The 23,310-nt window shown below is 43.5% G+C and overlaps 1 protein-coding gene across 2 annotated transcripts in view; it reads right to left on the bottom strand.

The window, feature by feature from the left end:
* ldlrad3 (low density lipoprotein receptor class A domain containing 3) overlaps positions 1–23,310 on the bottom strand; it is a 76,520-nt gene that overhangs the window by 28,996 nt on the left and 24,214 nt on the right. For both annotated transcript variants that reach the window (XM_030054610.1, XM_030054611.1), the window contains exons 2-4: positions 20,868–21,014; positions 9,086–9,211; positions 7,968–8,102 (exon numbers count right to left, since the gene is read on the bottom strand). In XM_030054610.1, the coding sequence (XP_029910470.1) occupies positions 7,968–8,102; positions 9,086–9,211; positions 20,868–21,014 (408 nt within the window). The remainder of the gene's footprint in view (positions 1–7,967; positions 8,103–9,085; positions 9,212–20,867; positions 21,015–23,310) is intronic.

The following is a 23,310-nucleotide window of genomic DNA, read 5'->3' as shown; positions in this document are numbered from 1 at the left end:
GCTGGCTGGTTCTGATGCAAGGACGGTGGTAACTCATGCAGACTCAGGTCCCGAGAGGGCCCCACTCTGTGGGCATAGCCAATGGAAATGAGGCCCCTGTTCAACAGGAGCTCCATAAGAACTGACAAGCAGCCTTGGTGAGTGGAGGAAGGTGAGGCATGAGAGGGCAATTAAATAAATAGATAATTATTCTCCAATAAAACTGACAACAAAACACTCACAAGAAGACTTGGAAAGCACACAACACGTGGGTGCGCAAACACATAAATTTGAATAATCTTTTCATCTTTGCACGATCACAAGTACAATGGTAATATAATCAGTGAAGTTGCACTCAAATACTGAATGCTATTACCGGACTTGGCAATAAAAAATACTCCACCGGAGAGGACAATACATGAACCTGCAAATTTTACATCAAGGACACAGAAAGCTATGCCCTCCCCTTCCCCCTCCCCCTCCCAAAACACACATGCTGGAATGCTGCCAACAGCAGCTATAAGAATACAACATTTCGCCAACTGCCTGGCCCTTTTCTCTGGCAGGCCAATCAGATGAGGGCCCCTCAACACTGGGTTGTGAACATGCCTTAGGCTGACAAAAGCAAAAAAAACTGAAACTTTTCCTGAGTTCAAATCCATGGGCGGTGACATGTGCAACCTCCCCTATTTGCGCCTGTCAAGTGTGCGTTGGCTCTGATAAACTGGCACTATTACATTCCACTCCCACATCTCAGTCTACTGCCATTATATCCCCCTCCACAATTTTACGCTCCCTCCCACACCTTTCTCTCTCTGCCAGCTCTCTGAGTGCTAATGACGAGGGGCATGAACAGACCAACACCTCAGCTCTGCACACACCTCCACCATGAAAAATTCACATGGATTAACTTGTCATTTTAATCTATAGCACCTGTATTATTTGGCCCCAAACCCTGACAGGAATCAATGGAGAGGACGTGGCTGTTTGAAAATCTATTAGTGAGCTAAAAGGATACCAACTGTGAGCACCGACTGGGGGACTTTTAATCACTCTGGCATTCTTTGTTCTGTCTATATATCAGACTGACGCTATATACTAATGTCTAGTTTACTAGGGACACTAATGGTGAGGGAGGAATTACTGCTAGATGTCAACGAACCGTCACTGTATATACAGGCCTGGCTAAATTACTGCAGTTTATTAGCCCTTTAAATGGAAGGGCTGTAAGGACAGGTTGCCGCATACATACTGTAGTGCTTATGCAAAACAGCAGATGCAGTGCAAGTGGATCTATCCAGTAGTTCTTACACAGCCTTAGGAGGATATAACAAATAGAAAGCTGCAGATTACTCCCTGTGGGAGGGGAGCATCCCCGGAGTTTAACACGATGGATTTGACTTCTCAGGGAGAGAATGCTCCAGACACAAACCAGAGGGTTAAACCTCCTCATTGTCATGTGTCATGCTGAATGCATCTTAGGAATGCACATTATCCGAGGGGGAAACAGAGAGAAGCTAATGGGCACCTTTGTGTTTTTACTTGGACTGGCATTGCTGTGCTACCTCTGATTCCCTTGACAGGAACCCTGGAAGCAAGTTATTCTCGTTAAGAAGCTTATCAAAATGTACAAAATGGTTTGGCAAGTTTCCATAATTACACACGGTGATGTTGTGCAGAAAAAGTTTGAGCACCACTAATTTAGCTGATGGTGGACCATGTGTATTGAGGTAGCCTCATCTTTACCAATCAGAGCAGTGGCTGATGCCTGCTGCCAATGTGTTGACAGTGCAGTCATGTAGCAGCCTAATGTAAATTGTCAGCCCGCTGCCCAACCTCTCGCTCTGTGGTTCTCTCAGCTCTAATTGGCTGAATGACAGTTCTCCGAGGACCTGTAGGCCAATGATTACACTGATGGGGTCACTGGCAGACCCATAATGTGACAAAAAATGTGTTGTGACAGTCCTGTTTCCTGAGCCACACAGGATGTGGTCTGCATGAGTGGTCTTTAGACAGCTGTGAGACGGTCTGGACATTACAAATTGGCTGGACATAACAAATTGCACATAATATAAGGTATGTAATGAGACATGCGGTAAACAAAGGATTAACCGTGAGAATGATATGTGATACCCTTGAGCAGAAAGCGTGGCTGGGTTTTAAATCACACGTTAAATGCTTACCCTGACAGCATAAATACTGTATGTTCAAAGATGTGAGCTGAACATCAACATTTCCGAACATACTAGGCCTGTGGAATTGAAGCACTTTGATTCAAGGCGAGAACCTAGTGGAAGTTGTTTCAGTGTGTTTGCAAACCGCATGCTGTGCACTCCTCACTGTTTTCAAGGATTTTTTTTAGCTTTTATTTGGACAAGTATATCACTGAGATTAAAATAAATGGAGGAAAAAGGGAGATGTTGTAGGGAGGGCAGACGTCTTTCTTGCGATACAGCAAGCTATCACAAGCTGATGATACAGCACAACTCAGGACTTCCTGCAGATGTCCGGACAGAACTGGGGGGAAAAAAGCTTTTAAGCACGCTGACCCCTCCACTTGGCACTCCCTACAGGGTGGCTAATTAAATTTCATTATTCTGTTTTATTCTAGGGAACAAAAAAGTTGCATGACAGAGTCAAGGATTTTATATCCTATGGTCATTTTTTTTTTTCAATTTTAAAGGACCTGGGTCTTTGTTTGTGACTGATTTATTCTTTAAACATTATGAGGTTTTAAATCAAGTGTATTTTAGGTGTATTAGGCACATTTCAGTTGTTTTTTAAGCTTTACATGAATGTTCATGTATAACTGATGAACTGCTTGTTGTCCTTTCTTTGTTGTCCTTGTTTGTAATTTTGATGTATTCTTCTTTTATACTGCCTTCTCAGCCAGGTTTCTCTTGGAGATGAAATTTGAGGATTTTACCTGGTTAAAAATAAATAAACATGTTTTTTTCTCCTTTACATGTTACTGCGACTAGTACCTCAGGGGATTTCAAAGTATTTGTGTGTCTGTTGTCCTCTGAGAGAACTCAAATGCAAATGTTTGCACACCACACCACACCACACCACACACCACACACACACACACACACACAAACACACACACACACACACACGCGCTCACACAGTCACATGCATTTGCCAGATCAAAAGCCTTTGATGCTTGTGATCATACAAAGTATGCCTTATCTTTAAAAATACACAAAGCCAGTTGAGAGCTTTCAAAGCCCTAAAACCATCATCGGGCCCTCTGTTCTTACCTACACATCACTACAACTCACCCTCGCTCTCTGCCTCTCTCCCTCTCTCCCTGTCCCCCTCTCTCTCTCTCTCTCTCTGTCTCTCTCTCAGAACAACTTCAGTGGAGAAAAGGCCAAGAGGGAGCCACTTTGAGATAGAGGAGACGTGAGAATTAATCGCTATCTCTCCCACAGTCACCATGCCATCTGACACTCTTTGTCTCGCAATGTTAATTAATGGGTAATGAGAGACGTTGATGTGTACATTTTAAATCAATTACTTATCTTAAATTATTCTGCTGGGACTCTTAACCACTTTTTAAAAGCATCCACTGCTGCGCTCATCACTTTAGCATCGGCGCCTAAAACCTAGTCATGTCAGCGACCTTGATAAAGTTTCTTCTGGAGGTTATGGAGTTATGTTTTGCAATTAAATATGCAGAGCAATCCCCATGAGCTGCAGTGTGTGGGTATGTTTTGTTTTTGTGTGTGTGTGTGTGTAGATCCTTGAATATGCAGAGCGGATCTACTGTTCTCAGTGAGGGTTCCCTCAGCATCTGGCCGAGTCTTGTGTGCCCTCAGGCTGTGTTTCGACAACAATTCTTTTGTAGGGGGCAAACACGCACTCCATCACTGCACCCTGTGTCCCCTGCCATAAGCATACATGCAGACCGGGGAGAGGAAAGGGAAGTTGAGCTTTTGCTACACTAGCTTTCATGTCATTTCTGTTTCCAGAGCTACAATACATGGCCTCGGGGCTCGACTTGAGATGGATGCTGCTCTCATCGTCTCTGGCTTATCTCACCCCTCTCTCAGGTCTATCCAAATCCCTGCCTCTCTCTGTCAAATCACCTGTCTCTCGCTGCTTACCCCCATCTTCCTGCCCATTGCTATTCATTGCTCCATGCCACTCCCTCTCTAGTTCACTATATTATGCTTACATGTTGCACTTTCTGTTTCTTTATCTCCCCTATCCCTTACAAGCTCCCTATCCCACTCCCTCTATCTCTCTGTGCAATGATTGCACCACTGCATTTATAGATGATCGTGTATTGCGGCATTACACTGCTTGCCACTTTGCCACCTCTCCGCTCATCCAAAAATCCATTACCCATCAAATAAAACAATAAACAATAAAAGCAGCCCTGTCTGGCTCTGTTTATGTCTAACTGCGCGAAATTGTTTAAAATCACACTGAGAGGAAATAAAACATTGGAGGGATAAAAAAGCAAGAGCAGGCGACTGGAGATCTAATTGTCTGACACCTCTAGGGCAGGATAACCAAGCGCTATTCTACAAATGCCGTGATGATCTCTGCGCTGATAGGCTGTGTGGGCTGGTCTAACAGAAGAAGCAAACGTGGAGATGGTGAAAACAAGAAATAATGGGCACGAGGGAAGAGGGGTTGTGCCAAAAAGGAGAGGTAGGGAGAAAGTGAGGGAGGAGAGGCTGTGCTCAGGTGGCTTAGAGCGGATATTGTATGCCTTATCTGTCACCTGCAGGTCTGGGCTTATTATAGAAAGAGGCAAAGTCAGTGTGAAATGTAAGGTGAGTGTACTTGTGTGCACGTGTGTATATGTGTGTGTGTGTGTGGGTGGGTGAGTGTAGGTGTATGTGTGTGTTCATATGGGAGAGACACGCAGAGATTCAATCCGAAGCAATGCCTTGCACAGAGAAAGCACGGGGGAAGATGATAAAAAAAACCTAAAAAAAAAAAACAAAAACGTGAGCTTCTCTTCCTTGATCTGTTCTGAAGGCCACCACAATACTGAGCTTGCAACTTCCAAACACTTGTACTTTATACTGTGCTGCACAGGGCTTTAGCTGCAAAATAAGCGGACACTAGGGTGACATTTGTCACGCGTGCACCAAGAAAGCAGCAATATTCCCCAAACAGCTAGGAAACCAGGGTTGGCAGGCTGTCACTTGGGATTTAACGACGCATCCAAACAGTCTCAGGTTACATGTGGTTGTGCTAACACATGCCTGTGTAAGCTGAATTTGTTTACACGTGTGGACTATGGCTGTGTACCTGCTACACAAGCATGTGGCAGCAAAATATAGCTATCCTAAGCTTTAACGTACCTACATTTGCTCGTGTCTATCTGTATCATGCTGTGTCAGCTCTTGGCATCACTAGCATCTCATAGCGCGTAACTCCCACCTGCTGTTCACTAATGTATCCTATTTAGAGTTGGTCCACCAAGCATACCCTTTAAATTTTGCCCTAAGTAGGTTCGTATTCCATATTGTATGACAGTGTCGCATACATATCCTGTACATGCTGGTTGCAGCGCTTCAGTGAAATATTAAAATCCAAGATGTTTCTGCATGATGGCTGCACTATTACATCACACAGAAAATATCTAGATGATCATTTTATACACATTTCCCTGTAATTAAGCGGGACATATGTAGTATCTTTGAAAACCCTGTGATCTCCACTAGGAATTTAGAATAAAATTCTGTGGGTTTGAGGAAATATTGGCTGTGTAGTAATGACAAACCCACTGCAGGGACAGTCAGGGCTGAAAAGGCTAGTGTAGGCTTTGTGAAGTCAGGCAAAAACACATACCTAAAAATAAAGTGTAATTAATAACAAGTTTCAAAGAATCAAGGTTCATGAAACTCCCGACTCATAATTACGCATGACAACGATAATAAAGTGAACAGTCCCCGGTGGTCCAATTTGTGGCAACAGTGTTTAGTGGTTTTTGAATTAGAAAACAGGCTTGTGTGGAAATTTACAGCTAAGGTGTGAAGATTTGTAGTTTGGTAGCTTACAGTGTCATAATAATACAACTTTTAGTGTTTCTTATTAATCAAATACTTCTCAATGTAGAGGAAACATGGAAAAATATTCCTTGTAGGTGCTGCATAATGTATTGGGGATGTACTTTAATGTGCTGTCAGTGTATGGAAAAATAAAATCATTATTTCTCTGTGGAATAAAGCTCCATTCATGGCTTGGCCGTGTCCTCTTATAGCAATGCCTGCAGAGTACGTTTTGATGAATTATGTCTCTAGAAGTATCAGCCGCTGTGATGACATGTTGAGTGACAGACTCCTTCAACTCCTCTGTCATCATATTATCCATTTTAGCAACAAAGCAAAATACCTGCGAGCTACCATCAGCTCTGAAATCTGTCAACAGTTTCAATTCATCAAAGCTCATCGCTCATCAAATGTTTTGCATTTGTGGGGTTAGTCTGGATAAACTCCATCAGTCCAGTTATAGACTTGACTTTTACAAACCTGATTTCTATGGGAGAGAACAGACAAACACTTTCAGAGGCTCGATCAGTCAACGTGTCTCTAGAAATATTCCTGTTGACTTGTATTGTAATTGCTTAAACATGTTAAAACTTCAACATGCTGGTTGTCAGTGTTTTTTTTCCTAATCACAACCTAGGATCCACAATTCTCCATACACGGTATTTATAATTAGATTTGCATGACCTTTCTTGGTTTTGTGGTGTGGCATACATTTGAAAGGAGCAGCTAATTTTTTTTTTTCTCCTTATCAAGCCGTTGCCATGTGGTTGAGCACTTCTGAACATTTTGCATGCAAGGCAACAATGCGCTCTGTTTGCTTTATCATTTCATTAACCAGACATGTTCAATGGCCCAATAGATGGTAAACAAGAACATTGTAAGCCACGGAAACTAATTCATGTCACATACAGTGCAGACGTTACACTGCACATTATGTATGGTATGTCGGGACAATCTCTGCATATGGATCTGCACAAAATTTCTGGACACATTTTTTGCTGAATGTATGCTACCTCCCTCCACAATATGCTCTGTTTACAATAGGAATCATGAAAACAGACACCAGTTCACACATTTTCCTTTTTTTTTTCTACACTGTTGTACCTCCATCTGGAGTTTTTGATGAGTTCCAGTTAACCATATGCCCACATCTACACATTTTGTGTCTTGTGCTTATGTTATATAGAGTACAATTGTCTGGCTGTATTGATATTTGCTCTACTCTTTTTCTCTGCTGCATCCTTTTACCATTTACCGATGACAATAGTCCAACTTTTCCCCGGGGGTCATGAAAGTTTAATGCTACCATTTTATAATATCGACTGTTTTTGTTGTTGTTGTTGTTGTTCTTCTTCTTTCCTGGGATGTGACTTCAACGTCAAATGTCATCTGCTGAAATGAGTCATTTATTTCAGTGAGGGGAGACTAGTCTGATGGCTCAGAGGGATCAGGAGCGTCTCTGTTCTCATCTGCTGTCCTTAATAGCTAAGTCACTTTGTTTCTTTGTTCCTCCTCCTTCCCAGTCTCTGTTATTTGTGTCGAACATCTGTCAGTGTTCCCACGGGTCATGGAATTTTGGGAAAGTCATGGAATTCTGAAACGTCTATTCCAGTCGTTCTTTGGGAAGAGACATAGTATATAATGAAATTGAATTAGCTTCTATTTAAAAAAAAAAAAATCTTTATCTTCCTTCACATTATCGTCCATATTCATGTTTTATCTGCACCGCTTCTTGCCGACCATATAACAGACACACATATTTGCAATTTCAACATAAACTTGTGTGTATTCAAAAGATGCTTTTTTTTTATATATATGCTTTTGGCACCCTTGTGATTTCTGCAGAGCCATGTGTCAAGTCTCTCCCCTGACACACTGACCCTTGTAGTAGTAGCACTGAAGGCAAGACCCGCCCTATACGTGTGTCTTCTACATGCATGACCATGTCGTGTGTGTGATTTTCTTGCATACCTGCTGTGGTCAGGCAGTGCTCCTCATCACTGTTATCCTGGCAGTTGTCCTGTCCATTACACAGGAAGCTGCGGTCCACACAGCGGCCATTTCTGCACTTGAAGCGAGCCTCCGAGCACACCAAAGGGTTACCTGCTGTGGTTGGGTCAGAACACAGAATAGGGGTCACAGGAGAGAGCAAATGAGGTTACACAGGGTTTGTTTCAAAGTTTCATGGGGAAAAAAAGAGCACCTATGTGGGTTCTTTCCCAGAAGATCTAGACAAGACATTTTACTTCGAGTACAGACGCCAACTTCACAAAACTAACATTCTGTCACAGTAGTTTGCACAATTTGTTAGAACTTAGTTTTGTATCATTTTATGGTCCCACCCCAACTCCAAGACTTTGATACGACCCAATTTAAAAGAAAAACATGGATATTACCACTTTCAGAGGGATTCTCAGAGAAGCAATGAAAAATTAAATACAGTACATCACTGTGCAAGTTAGCAGAGCATTTGATCTGGGGATTCTGATAAAAATCAAACTGAAAATCAACAGAAGAAGAGGCATCAAAAAATCCTGCCGAGTGCCACTATTCCTTTTTAACACACGTTCTGGTTTTCCTTTGTTCTAGCTTGTGCAAAATGAGGCAGAATTATCTTGTGAGAAGATCCAGACAATTACACAGCAGTGACGCAGTATGTGCTGGGAGCACAGACCAAAGCTCCATTTAAATGACTAGATTAGATTTGTGAGCATGGGGGCCTGCAGGCTAGGAACACTGCCTCTGACGATGGAGAGTGATTGGTTTGTTGCAAGTTGCCCCACTGCAATACAAAGAGCAGGGAAAGAGGTCATGTGAGGACAAACAACAGCCCTGATAATATCGACTACACCTGGATCCCCGTGCCCCATGTGATCTTCTTTTCATTAAAATATAGGCTACATCTTTTGCTGCTGTATAGATGTTTCAAGCACTGCTAGGCTCTGCATGTCTGCTGCAAGATGATTTACCGTAATTTAGATTGCTACAATTAGGAGACAGAATCTCTTGATATACACAGTGACTGAATCTGGTGACCATGGGATGAGTCAGATAGTTATTATCGGATTTGGCTGGCACGGGAGACTTACTGCAGTTTTCCTCGTCACTCCCGTCAGGACAGTCGCTGAAGCCATTACAGCGGAAGCGTCCGATGATGCAGTGGATGCCATTAGCGCAGGCGAAGAATGTAGGAGCGCACTTCGACTTGACCTTAGCTATGGAGATAAAGAGTGAGATAGAGGGAGGGGGAAGTGGAGAAAAAAAATTACAACAATGGATCAGTCCATGGGGGAGGTGGAGATGATGCAGCAATTTTCAATGTGCTACATCATGTTTTATGACAGAATGAGCCTTGGCCTTGATGCAACAAGGGCGGGAGGTATCTATCATTGCAGCAAAAACTCTAAAATTCTGAGTTTGCAGTAAGTTTCTATACTCAAGGTAACTGTACAATAAACACGACCATGAGCCATGTTGCAGTTCTTAATATTACCAACAGCAAACCATTCAACCATTAACACTTGTGTTTATAAAAGATGGCATTCTTCGATGCAAGTCATTCAAGTGGCTCCTGTGCTTTAGACCGGCGACTTTTTCAGTTAATTTTGCTCTCTAATACTTATCTTCACTTTCTCCAAAGTTTGACAAGGAAAGGACAAGAAACCAAATACGAAGGAGGTGTGGGAAACCAAAACAAAGTAAATGACAAAGACAAAGGGAGCAAATAGTGTAGGAGAGTGTTTGTATAGATCCTGCCATCGATCAGCTTAAGCAGGCCATAGGACTTATCTCCCAGGACAGGACTGAGACTGACTGACGAGCCTGCCGAACATCAATGCCTCGCGTCCTCCGTTTAACACTAACCCTACAGTTTTAACTCAAACACATTGATCTTTGCTGACAAAGGGAGAAAAACAAGATGGTAAGTCGATGCAAACAAAGACATCGGTGAAGAAAGACCCTTACTTAGTTGGTTCAGGGTGAACCTGGAATGTCAAAGCCTGGCTGCCACAGGGATAGAAACACAAAGGAACCTGCTGTGGAGCCAATGCTATTTAAAGGCTGTAGTAAAAAGCAACGTTTGTATGAAATACTATGTCGTCTCTCGGAGTTGTCTGTTTCTCTGCTCTAACTTTTATTCCGCTGCTCATGGATTCCTCCCTCGGGGCGCTTTGCATTACAATACAAAAGCTTAAACGTGTAAATTTGGCTTTGTGTGAGAGCAGCCCCTCTGCCTAAATAGCACTACTTATTGGAGACAGAGCAAGGAAAAGCTACCAATTACAGCTATGGCGTCGTTACACCGTTTCAATTTAAGACTAGAGTTAGCACCAGTGTGGGCATAGCATTGTAAACATTTAAAACCCAGTGTAACAACCAAAGAATGAACCAACCCACACACCCAAACAAACAGGGAGGGGAAAGAGTGAGTGGGCACTCTCAACGTCTCAGAGCCAACCACCAAGCAATCTTTCTGTGTTTTCCCCATACTGAATACAAAGGGTCGAATTGGGTGTCTTATAGGTTGGCATTGTGCCGTCTCAAATGCCAGGGGCACACATTTTTCCCCCTACAATATATTGTGGTAGGCTGATTTATGGGCTCTTTCAAGCTGCGGCGATTATGTGTGGCGAGGGGGGGGAGGGGTAGGCATAACAACCGGCGAGGTTTTGAAGCGGCCGTCTCCAGGATGAAATGTAATCCGCTGAACGCATGAGGAGCTGGACCGGTGCCTGGTCCATGTGTGTGTGTGTGTGTGTGTGGACAGCCTCTGAAGCCTTTGTTTACCTGGACGGCAGAGGCCTCAACCGCCTAAAGTCCGTTTTACATGGTATATCACATTCATTAGCCTCAAGGGGAGAGAAAAGACATAACTCTGAGCTGTAGCAACACATAAAAGAAACAAAAATGCACGCTGCCTGCAGAGAAGTAAATTGAAATTCTCCTGACCACAAACAATGGCAACGTTTCCCAAATTTTTTTGTGTGTTTGTTTGTTTTTTTCCCCACACTATTTTTATGTATTTTACATCGCCCACACATTTTTTTCCCCTACTCCTAGGCCTTTTGTTTTGCACTTGTTGTAGGAAACAATGAAAACATGTTCCAGTCTTTTGGACACGTATCGCGTTTCATCTTGTAAAATGCAGCTTTCTTGCTCCGTGGATGAATGTGGCTCTCGACATGAGCTGTTTATTTGCTTAGTAGCTTTGGCCAGAAGGGGAGCCCTGACCGTGGCTCTGAAATCTGTCATTTCCTGGCTTCCTCATCTGAATCCTCATTACAGCCACTATTGCAGGCAGGGGTTGTCTAGCGGTGTTACAGGAATTAGCTCAAACATATCGAGTGGCAACTTCGTGACGGGGAATACATGGATGGGAGGGACAACACTCGTCAGAAGGACAGACTAATGTGCTTAGCTGCATTTGGGTCATGTTGCCCTTCACAAACCAATCAAAATTTGTCAGGGAGAACCATTTTATAGTGGAAAAAAAAAGCAAGAGACTATAAAACACACAAATTTAGACCAGAATTATTAAATCTCCCTTGTTAATCCTTTGGTGTTGGTGTCCTCCCATCCCCCCCTTTCCCCACCTTCCAGTCCAAATTTAAGTACTGGTGTTGATCCAAGACATGCAAATTAATTTCCACTCCTCCGTCATCAACTTCAACCTCCCATCCCTTCATCCTGCTGTCACACTCCCTGTCTCTTCATTTGAACCTCTTTAGTTCCACACCAAATTTTCTTTCTCCTCTCTAAGCCCAAATAGAAGTTGTTTACAAAAAGCAGGCAGGGTGTTGAACGGCTTCCAAACACAGTTCCAGTCTTCAGCTGAGCAGTGCAAATGAAAACGAATGAGCTCGCAAGCCAAGCTGATTCCTTGAGGTAACACTATCACCGGCGGAAAAACATGGCCAGATCACACTGGAACACACGGCGGGGGGACGCACGCAGACACAAACACCCACATGCATGCAGCGAGACACACACCCAACCACACAGTGTGTATTTAATGTACTGTACTTACAGGCACTATAGATATGAACTCTGCATGCACTATAGTTCCACCTTCATTTGCAAAAAAAAAAACTTTTCCACAGGAAGTTGGAGATATATTTTTCTTAAAACTTTCAAGCATCTAGGCATTTCATTTTTTTTTTTTTAACAATCATGTATTTTCAGCATTCAAACCACAAGGCCAAGAACTCCAGCACCTCAGAGTATCTTAGGTTTTGGACTGAATCCTTTGATACCCTGACACAAAGTTGAAATATAATACTGTTGTTTGTCTCCTGTTCCCTGTCTTTAGCTCCCCAGTGGCTTCAGCATTCGTGTCGGGCTGAATCCAACAGCACGACTCCTGTTGCGAATACTATACCTTGGTTTCCCCACCAATATCCACCTCTATGCCCTTCTCCTCACTTCTCCCCTTTTCTCCCTCTGCCCAATTCCCCAGAGGAGAGAATATCTTGTTCAGCACAGGTAGGCTGGGTCGTGACGGGCATGCATGAGCGAGCGAGGGAGGAGGAGAGGGACTAGAAGGAAGAGACTAACAAGAAAGAAAACAGGGGAGAGAGGGCAGGACAGGAGAGGGAGAGAAAGAATACAGACAGTTGAGGACTTGAAAGGATTCTCTGACCTTGCTGAGCATTTCTGAAGGAAGGAAATCAATAGCTAATGGAGTCAGGGTGAAAGCAAGAAGGGCAGGGGTAGTCGTTGGCCAGTCTGGAGGAAGGCTGCTGGATCAAACTAATCAATCTGGACGTTTCAACATCCAAGCCCAGTCTGCTGCCTGCACAATACAATAACCTTCTACGTGCAGAAAAAAGGCATGGCCACATTTATAAAGCTGCCTTTCTTTCCGTGGCCAAGCATTCACAGACCACTGGCATTGCACGAGGCCAGCAGCCGTCACTCTCAAAAAGAGGGGGGGGGGTGTGTGGCTCATGCATAACACACCAGGTCCAAAATATCAATTATGAAAACCCGAAATCTGGATGCACCATGACAGCCATTTTTTTAACAATCTGCGTGACAGAGAAAGAGGCAGGGACATGCACTAAAAAGGCGGCAAGTGAGAGATCGCTCAGATAATAGCCCTGCTGCAAAATTCATCACAGGACGTAACACGCCTTTTAAATGGCCTCGTTTGAACTGACTGTATCCGACGCTGTATTGTAAAACGACAAGATAGCGCTTCGCATGCCTTTGTAGATTTCAGAGCAATCATTTTGCCTAATTTGCGTCTGCTGATGGGACGAGGGTGGCATTCAATCTAAGAGAAAAGAGAAAACTAGAAAGAGGGAGGGGGGAGAGAGATTGAGGAAGATAGAGCAAGAGACAGAGAAAGAAAGAAAAGACAGAGACACAGAGAGACTGTGTGTGTGTGTGCGCGTGTGTGTGTGTATAAGACCCTAATCAATATTTCATCCTTATCCTTGGTATTAATTACACCAGCTCATTGATCACTCAACCATTAACCATGTGGGATACACCCGACTCGGTCCCATTAAACCTTGAGCTGCTTTCCGTGCTTACTCTTCCCCAATATTCACGCTCCATGGTTTTCTACTCTTTTCTTTTCTACTCTTTTCTTTTCTTATTTTTTTTCTTCTCCTCAGCCCCCTTCTCTTCTTCTTCGGTGGATCTGGAAATAGCTTTTCTTCGAGCTAAGCTGAAACAACAGTGTTAAACCAAGACACGCTCCTTTCTAAGTCTCCAAAACTCCTACAATCCCACCTTTTTTTTTTTTTTTTTTTTTTTTTTGTTTTTGTCCATGACACAGCACACACACACTTCCTTAACTCAACCCCCTCCCTCCCACACACACACACCCACACCCACACATACATGCAGAGACACAGACACAAACCTGATCTCATAGCAAAGCACACCCACACAGAGCAAAAAAAAAAACAAAACAAAACAAAAAAACAGCACGACAGAAGAGAACAGAAAAAAAACAACATATCTGTCTGCAGTGTGTGCCTCTTTGCGTTTGTGTCAGTGCATTGGTCACTGTTCTTATCACACACACACACACACACACACACACACACACACACGCACACGCACTCCTAATCTTAGCCACCCCTCTGTGTCCTCATGGTGGGAGTGGTGAACGACTGGAAGTGTCTGGGTCTCGATATCTAAATCATAACCAATCTGTCTCTGCGTTTGCTAGCCATTTCCACCCCTGCTGTGTAGGAGTACTTTGTTGTCGATAAGCGTTTTACAATTCTTTTGAACTCAGATACCTCATGGGTATATCTGGGAGGTCAGTGCACACATTGAGGAAAAAAAAAAAAAAAAAAAAAAAAAAAAACAGCATTGAACTTGCTCCAGGCTCTGGCGGCTATGTTCTGATTGCAGTGAGCAATAACACAATAATATTACCGTAATGCAACGGAGTGAATTTTCATTCTGTCCCTGCATATTGTGGGGAGCCAACAGAATCAATAAACACAGTATTAAGTGATGAATACACCAATGGACACACACCTCATTGTGGCTGTATAATAAAAAAAGACTTGCAAACAAAGTGACACACAAACATCAGCCCCTGTTTGAGCCTCCACGCTCCACCCCTCTGTTTGCCCTTGCCGTGTCCTTTCCTGCTTAAATAAAGGGGTATGTGTGTGTGTGTGTGTGTGTGTGTGTGTGTGTAGTCACAGGGGAGCGCAGTGCTTGAGCAGATCATGGCCATACACTAATACACACACTGAGCTGAATTTGCTATTCTAGCTGATGTTCTGGGATGGTGGAGACCTGCTGCTGCATTCGAATATAAATTGGAACTCAGGATTTCTGACTTCCTCTTGGGAGAAATTGAACAGCAAATCCTTTCAAGTTTGGAGGTCGACTTGAGTTTTCTCAAACCGCACCCGACGACCTCACATAGCAACATGACTGCCCCGCAACATCGGCGATTTCGTTTGATTTCCAGAACGGCATGTTTTTAGATGAACCAACATTCGGATCCAGTTGTTGATTAAACCTAAAAAAAGCTGTTATTAACATTAATTGTTAAAGGCCCACAGCAGTGATTTTGCATGTTTATCCTAATATCTACAAAATGTGTACACTTCAATTTTGTGCTCATCTTTTTCCTGAAGTAAGTAATCACATCATAGAGCGTCAATATAATTTTTGATACCTTTTATCCGGCCATTAGATTCCATTTATTCCACTAAGATTTGAAATTAACTTTCAGAGACTTCTAACTTTCTTCACACCAGTATTCCACCAATGTAATGTAAGTCCTCCACATCAGTTTTCCTTAAAGCAGCAGCATTGTTGTGTTTTGATGACTTGAAACTGGGAGGAGTGAAACAGTCTCTCCATCATAAAAAAGTCCCCTAAACACGGTGAATTATGGGTTATGAATGGAAACTACTTTGTTAGCCAGAAATGGAAATTCAAATTTTAAAATCAAGGCACTTGGATTATATGTTTGTTGCGATGTAAAATGTGTGTTAATTGTGGTAAATGGGCCAAACATTCAGAATCATTGGTGTAGCGGCTACATTCTTGACCACCAGAAGCCGCGAGGGGCTAAGCACGGAGATTGTTTGTGACGCGCAAAACGCTGGAAAAACTCAGATCCACTGAAGTACGTGCGATTGCTTGTTTATTCTTGTCGTACACATTACAAACAAAAAAAAACCGCAAGGACCAGGCGATCACAAGAAGAGCAGAGTGAAGCGGTCAACAAAGGATATGCTCTCCCTACTCACCCCCTCTCCATACTGACACACCGGTGCACAGGTGTAGATAATGCTAAAACACCGAGACTGCTATGCCCACGTGATGTGCCAATTACCGTAAATGACATGATAAATGTGCAACATAAACAATACTCACATACCATGGCTCCAACAATTGGTATGATCCTTTAACATTTGCAAGATTATTGGCGAGCATCCATTTTTTTTGCACCTTGTAGCTTGAACACACATACTGTATGTATCCTGGCACATCCAAATGCAGTATACAATATGTCCAGTGGGGCTCAGGTAAGGAGCATGCATAGTGTGGGATTAAAGGTGCTACTTTTGATATTTTAACATCAGTAAAACATTACCACAGTTTTGTGATATTAATATAAATACTGGAAGCAAAGATTGGCAGATTCTACCAGCCTCTAAAACGTGCACTTGCACAATCTCCTGTGCGCTGTGTGCTCCCACGGTCAGATATGCAACTCATACACAAACTCTGATGCAGGTTCACGCCGAGTGCACACGAGCTTCAGCTTCATGTGAGCTTACTTGGTTTGGACTGTATATTGTCTGATATCAAGGGCTGTTATCAGGCTCTTATCTTGCTCTTCAAACAAATGCATTTGGGAAAATGAAATAGAGGGGGAGGGTGGACCACAGGCAACATCCTGTTTGTGACCAGAAGCAATGGGATTTATGGGAAATGAGATTTTAACTTTAAGAAACACAGAGTGCTACACATTTAGCATCTTTAAGTCAGTTAAGTCAGTTGTCTTTATATTAGATATTCAGCATGGAGGGGGACAGCAACTATAGCTTTCTTGATAGACAAATGTTGAAAGTTCATGATGATCGGCGGTCACATCGTAAGACATGCATACTACTTGATTTTGAGCAGAATAAAGGCTTTTGAAAGCCAGCCTTTGCTGGCTGATGTGCTCTGATCTTCTCTGTTAGCCTCTGTTAAAGCCACTGGCTCTGCTCTCGGCTCGTCTATTTCAGAGCAGAGTAAAAGTTAAACTTGCACAGAAGTTTATAAGCCTAGGATTGCAAATACATGAATTCCTCCAGAGAGAGAGGCCGCGGTCTTAGCCTCCAGGACAGCTAGTTCAGAACAGTCATTTCTTTGAAATATGTTTCTCTTTCTTTTCTCTTCCTCCCAACCACATTTCTGTCCCACTTCTATGATTCGCCTCTATTTTACACAACATGGTGGCTCACACTTTCTCCTCTCTCTTGGCCTTTCTATGTATCTCTCCTCACTCCTGCACTCCTGCCCTGCCGAGACAAGGGCACAGAGGCTAATCCTGGCTCTGAGGCCCAGTGAGCTCAGTCAGCTCTCCTCCTCCTCTCCCCTGTCGGCATTCCATTTTTTTTAACGCTGTCATCATGTACGGCAGGGAGCAGGGTGGTGACATTTGACCTCTTCATGTGAGGAAAGTTTCAGCAGCTCTCTGAATTATTCTTTGAAGACTCCTCAGGCACGCTGGCACAGCACGCATGTACACTTACACACAGACACAAGTCCAGGGCAGGCATTAGATATCGCAGATACTGCACAATTCATTTCATCCAACATGTACTTGAAATCATGTGAAGCCAGGCGGAGGTTACACTTCATAAAAAGTTGGACTTGATAAAAACAATTTGTAGCGAGGCCTGGCCTAACACGGCAGGACAGTAATACAATAAGCTACATCTTAAATGCAATAAGGCTCAGGCTGTAGATATTACCTTGCTCCTCTCAGCCCAGACTGCTATTTAAGAGCCAGCAAAAGTATTTACATGACTCAAGTTGACCCTTATGCTAGGGGGGAGGCAGGGAAACAAACAAACGGAGAAGAGCAGCAGGGTTCGGGAGGCATGGAGAAGCCTGTCTTTTCTAGGTGAATAAACATTCCCTGACCGGCGGAGAGACATCCTGGCCTATCAGGCAGAACAGGCTGGGACGCAGTTACAACAAATAAATAAATAAAATGCAGAGCAAAGGAAATCTAGAATAGATTTGCATGAGTCTCCCTTTTGAGCTTTTTACCGCAGAAATAGATTATAGCCAGGTCAACAAGAGGAGGGAGACGGGATTGTGAGGCAGAGGAACTGCTGATAAAAGAGATCCAACCCTATCAAAATGAGCCCGCCTGTGAGGTCATGAGTGGGTGGTTTTGTCTTGAAAATACCTTTGTACCAACTTGAACTGATACACAACAACAATAACGTGCTTGTCAGTGTGCATGCTGGTGAGCGCATCTCGGCGAGTTTGTGTTGCCCATCGCCTACAAAACACGGATCCTTTGTGTGTACAAATGAGTAGTTTGCAAGTCCAAATTGGCTTATTCTCAGTCCACTTCCCCTTTGGCTACATGGCTTCCAAAAAACAAAATTCTCATTAATGAGACACCAGGGAGATGTCACTGAACATGACCTTTACCTCAAGCTCTGCATGAATACTTCTTGGATCAGAGACACCCACATCAGCACAATCTACTGGCTAACTAGCCCGGCCTTACAAGAGGAGATACTACAGCTGTCTTCTGGGGGGACATGTACACGGCAAAAATAGCCGCTCATCCTGGAGCTAAACCATGCACCAGATGAATTGATATGGTCACACATACATATAAATGCTTTGTGCACACTCGCACACGCGGCTCTTCTCTACGCCTGGCAGAAGCAGAGTCAGAGACAGGGGATTCGCAAAAACAGTAAGGCAATAATGATCTACTTGCTTTGACATGGAAAAAAATAACAGAAAAGTGGTCCAAAATTAGTCAAAGTGGTCTGTAATGGACTGGCAGAACAAGGTTGCTGGCAAAAAAAAGTATCCTGACTGAAGCCATCAGCTCATATTACAGATGGGAGGAAATTTAATATCCTGTAGTGGTCAGCACTGCTCTGCCTCCATGGTAATGACTGTGATTGCAAGGGATGAACGGCATGCAACATTAGATAGCATGTGTTACTTCCCACTTGGTTATGTGAAAGTTCGGGAAGTCAGTCCATTAGCAATTTTTCATCATAGATAGAAGCGATTAGAGTATGTGCTGGAGAGACTGCATTAAAACATGCTATTCATGTAGCTCTATGACACAGGGAGATTACATCTGCATCAGCACTTTCAGCCTGTCAAATTAGCAAATTTGCCTTCCCCCTCGTCTGAAGAAACCGTGCAGCTACAAAGTGGAACAAGTAGAAGAGTAGGAGTGTGTGTGTGTGTGTGTGTGTGTGTGTGTGTGTGTGGGGTGGGGGGCTGGGGTAATTACGATTCTACCTGCAGAGAATCTAGTGATGTACCCTCAAAGTTTGTAGACATTGTGTTCTCCTCAGATAATAGACATCCAGGCAGAGCTCTCGTCTCGCCACTATAATGAGTCTCCTTACCGCCTTTTCTTTCCCTTCCTTACCCTCTCTCCATCTGTCTGTCTGTCCCTGCAGAGCCCTAATAGAACAGGGAGCTTGTGTGGGGGTTTTGTGAAGCAGTCGCAGGAGATATCGAATGACACCTAGCCATCTATTTGGGGATAATAAGGCCCACTTATGCCACAGCAGAGAACGTAGACGACAACAAACAAAGATAGTCCTCTGACGACCACGGAGGCAGGCTGCGTGTGATGCTTTATGATAACTTGCCTTTATCTTTAGCTGTATAACATGCTGTGTCAGACCAAAAAAAATCATCTTTACAGCTAAAACGGGTTGAGGTGCACTTAACTGAGCTTGAGAAATAAGTAGTATAAGCATGATACCCAAGGTTTTGATTTCTGCTCCAATTATTTCAAATGGATTTGAATACTATTTTTTCCTCCCGTCTGACAGGTGCTCACGGTTCAGGGTTGTTTAAGTGAGAAGATTAACGGGCAGAGAACCTATCAGGAATGCATAGCTCCATCTAACTTATGTACAAGGGGAATTGATTTTCTTTTGCTGAGGGGGATTTAAGTATCTCAAGTCCAAGTAGATTGAAGAAAACATGCCGGGATGGTCTTTTAAAAGTTTGAAAAACCTAATTGTTGTGACCAAAATGGAACAAACTGAGAAAACTAACAACTGAAAAGTTCGGCTATGGGGCGGTGTATGTGTGTGTGTATGTGTGTGTGTGTGTTTGCAAACTTGTCAAGAGTGTCTGCTGATTCCCTGAGCTGCCAGCCAGAGGGAGCAGTGACAAAACTTAGTGCTGGGAGAGGAGGAAGAGGAGGAGCAGTGACAGAAAGGAGGACAAACTGTGTGTGATTCTCGCTGGAGGCGCCGATAAATCTCCGGAACGGCGGCCCGGACAGAAGTGAGGTGGTGGGACGGGGTGGGTGGTTGGGGGTGTTGTAAGGGTGTGCAGAGAGGTGGTAAGTTTTAGGGAAGGAAAGAGACTTGGCAAGGACTTGAAAGCCTCCCGCAGCATCAGCAAGATGAGTGATATGTTTTTTTTTTGTTTTGTTTTGTTTTTTTTTATATAATTGGAGCCGACAAGCCAAAAGCTAAAAATCATCAGGTGAGACAGAGTGAAAACGTGGAGAGAAGTGAAAAGGGGAGAGGGTGAGAGAGCAAGAGAGAGAGAGAGAGTGATGAATTTGCCAAGGGAAGGGGGTTTCCACTCAGTATGGCAAGGCCTCAAAGTCAGTCTTCATCAGCATTCCCAACTTTAAGTGGAGTTCAGGCTGAGTGGGAGGGGAAAGGGAGGGAAGCACAAAGAGAGGGGAGGAGGAGCAGGAGACCAAAAAGATCAAAGCCAACTAACAGTGAGGATCAAAACTGAAATATAACTGTAGCCTTACTGTAGAATTATGCATGCACTACTATTCCTGCACACAGAAGTAATCGGCCTGGGCTTTGATGGTATTAGGTTTTGCCCTGGTGCTAAACGGAGGCCCGGGGTTTGGCAGGGGGGAGGAAGGGTGAGGGGCTGTGAGGTGTAAGGAGGGAAGTGAGGATTGGGGAGGGAGGTTCACTTTGGTTGGCAGAGAATTACGTTTAAACGGCCCTTATGGCTCTATGACTAGGAGAAGGCAGGAGAACTAGAACTACACTGCTAGATCAGACGAGTGGTTTCCTGGACTTTGAGAAGACCTGACGTGACTCTAAATAGGCTCTGTGGCGTAGGCGCCCGAAGGCACAGCTAAGGGCAAAAATGGTGCGATAACAAACTCTAAAGTGGACTTACGGCAGCCTTTCTCGTCACTCTTGTCGAAGCAGTCGGGCAATCCGTCGCACTGCCACCCGCCTGGGACGCACCTCCCATCTCCACACATGAAGTTTCCTGGGATGTTGCACTCCGTGGTGAAGTTATTCCCTGGGAGCAGCTGGCTCTCTGTTTGACAGATAAATGAATAGACAAATCCACAGATAGATGCACAGAAGAAGAGAAGGAGAGATTTATAGAGAGAGAGAGACAAGAAGGAGAGAAAGGAGGAGAACAGACTATTACTATCTTAGGCCATACTGAAATCAAACAGGTAGAAGGATATTGAATTGAAGTGATAATCATCGCCACAGTCAAAATGGAAGGCCATTATTATCTCCACGTTCCAAAGATAGAAAATATTAAAGGCTGTGGCTCTATTTCAAAGACCATATCAATCTAAGGGCAAATAAACAGAGGACAATCTCATGAATATAAATGCAGTGGGGGTCATTCAGTGATAACGGTATTGTGGGCGTAAGAGTCCATTTAGAGCTGGGAAATGTCAAAAAAGGGAAGATAAGGACGCAGACACTAAACAACACACATGCAAGCAAACAAACACACACTTAAGCCATGGACACAGATGCAGAGGTACACACACACACACACACACACACTGACAACAGAAATAAACACATTCATTGGAATGCATGTGCCCTGAACTAGTTTGGGGCATTTCAAGTAGATGCAGCAGCCACAATATAATGGGCTGGAATGTGAGACATGGCCTTTTGGCTGAGATTTGACACTACGCGGTGAGCAGCTTAGCTCGTAAACAAAGATATAGGGCTCTAATGAGGAGTCTTGCACAGCCCAGAAAATGCTTTCATGCTGTTATGCTGAAACCGGACTCAGCTGGTCGGGCAGCTGCACCTGCTGCCAAGAGGTTTGGACCTTTATGCCCTAAATGACGATGCGGTCACACAGAAAAGTGAGTCTTTTGAGGCCCACTACAGCCATCCTCTCTTTAAATCACTACAATTGCAAAGGATAATGTTTTTTTAGCCCTTGAAATGTGCTACATGCACCATTTTTAACATCAATATCCATATCGGGTTTGAAATTAACTGTGACTACTTGGTATAGAAACGCAGATAAATGAGACTAATTGCTTTCTGTCTCACACCAGCAGTATTGTTAATGGCAGCGTTCCCCGTAAGTGAGTCAAAGATCACATTTACTGTACCATAAAACCTGTTGCCTCCTGTTGCAAAACTACAACAAAAATCTAACTTCAGTTGTTTAACAGTCTTTTATTCAGTGTTAAAACCTGAAATGGAAAAATCTGCCAGTGGAACGAGATAAGCTCACTTTTTCCAAACATCAACTTGATTCCCGAATTGTCTTGTTTTAAATCAAGTGTCAACTACCTTGTTTAAATATATTTATACTTATTGTTTGTGTTGGGTGAACAGCGGCCCTCCTTTGTGCTGCAAAGAAATTTCCCTTATCGCCGCAAAGGAATTCAACAGATTTACAGCAAAAATCCGGGGCACAATTTAAAAATGCAGTGGAGGAGTTCAGCACACAAAAATACACCTCAAAAGGAACAGAGTAATGATTTCTTGATGTTAAAATGCTACACACGGCACCTTTAAAGTGTCCATGTAAGAATTTAATTGTTTCGCTGGCAATGAGGATGTGATATAGAGATTAGAGAGCCCTGTTTTATTGCTGTTTAAAATGAAAACACTGCTCCTGACCCAATATCTCACACCACACCAGATTAATTACCTCACTTGGTGAAGAAGAAATGGGTTTTGTTTTCTCCCTTGCATCACGGCGGAGAAACAGAAGAATTAATCAACAAGCACATTTTCAATAAGGTAATTTCCATCATCAAGGGGTGCGGGTGGAGGGGCTTCCATTGTACTTGCGCACAACCAGAAATCTTTGACCTTTGAAGAATTATGAATTCATAACCAGAGCTCGTGGGTCCCGTCCAATTATCTAACATTCACTTCTGATCTAGTCAATCCCCAGACTCCATTTTCAGTAACTGATACATAGTTTCATCTGCTCTTACATCATCTTTCTCCTGCCGCCCTTTCACCGGAGCAGATTCTGGAAACCATCTAGATCTTTTTTTAAATGAGAACGTACGGCCCCTCTGATCCTCTGCGGGGATGATGCAAACCCCTCTTTTGTCTCTTGCAATAAAGAATAGAGTGGATGAGAGATAAAGAGCAAAGACCCTGGCAATTTAGGAGTGGCGGGTGGCATTCCAATTATTCTCTCTCTCACTGGTGGGAGAGTTTGCCAGATGCAGCTTCTGGATCGTGTTGAGGAATGTGCACAATTGTATACTGTGCACATTCAAATACTAAAGACCGGCGCGTACATGGCATCGAGATCCATAGATTACGCCAAACTGACACACAGGCCGACAAAACACAAGTGTCAGAGAGAGCCATGTAAAGAC

Source organism: Myripristis murdjan, chromosome 6, assembly GCF_902150065.1.
Source record: "Myripristis murdjan chromosome 6, fMyrMur1.1, whole genome shotgun sequence".
Lineage (NCBI taxonomy): Eukaryota > Metazoa > Chordata > Actinopteri > Holocentriformes > Holocentridae > Myripristis > Myripristis murdjan.
Note: the sequence above shows the minus strand (reverse complement) of the source record. Positions and strands in the feature narration are given on the sequence as shown.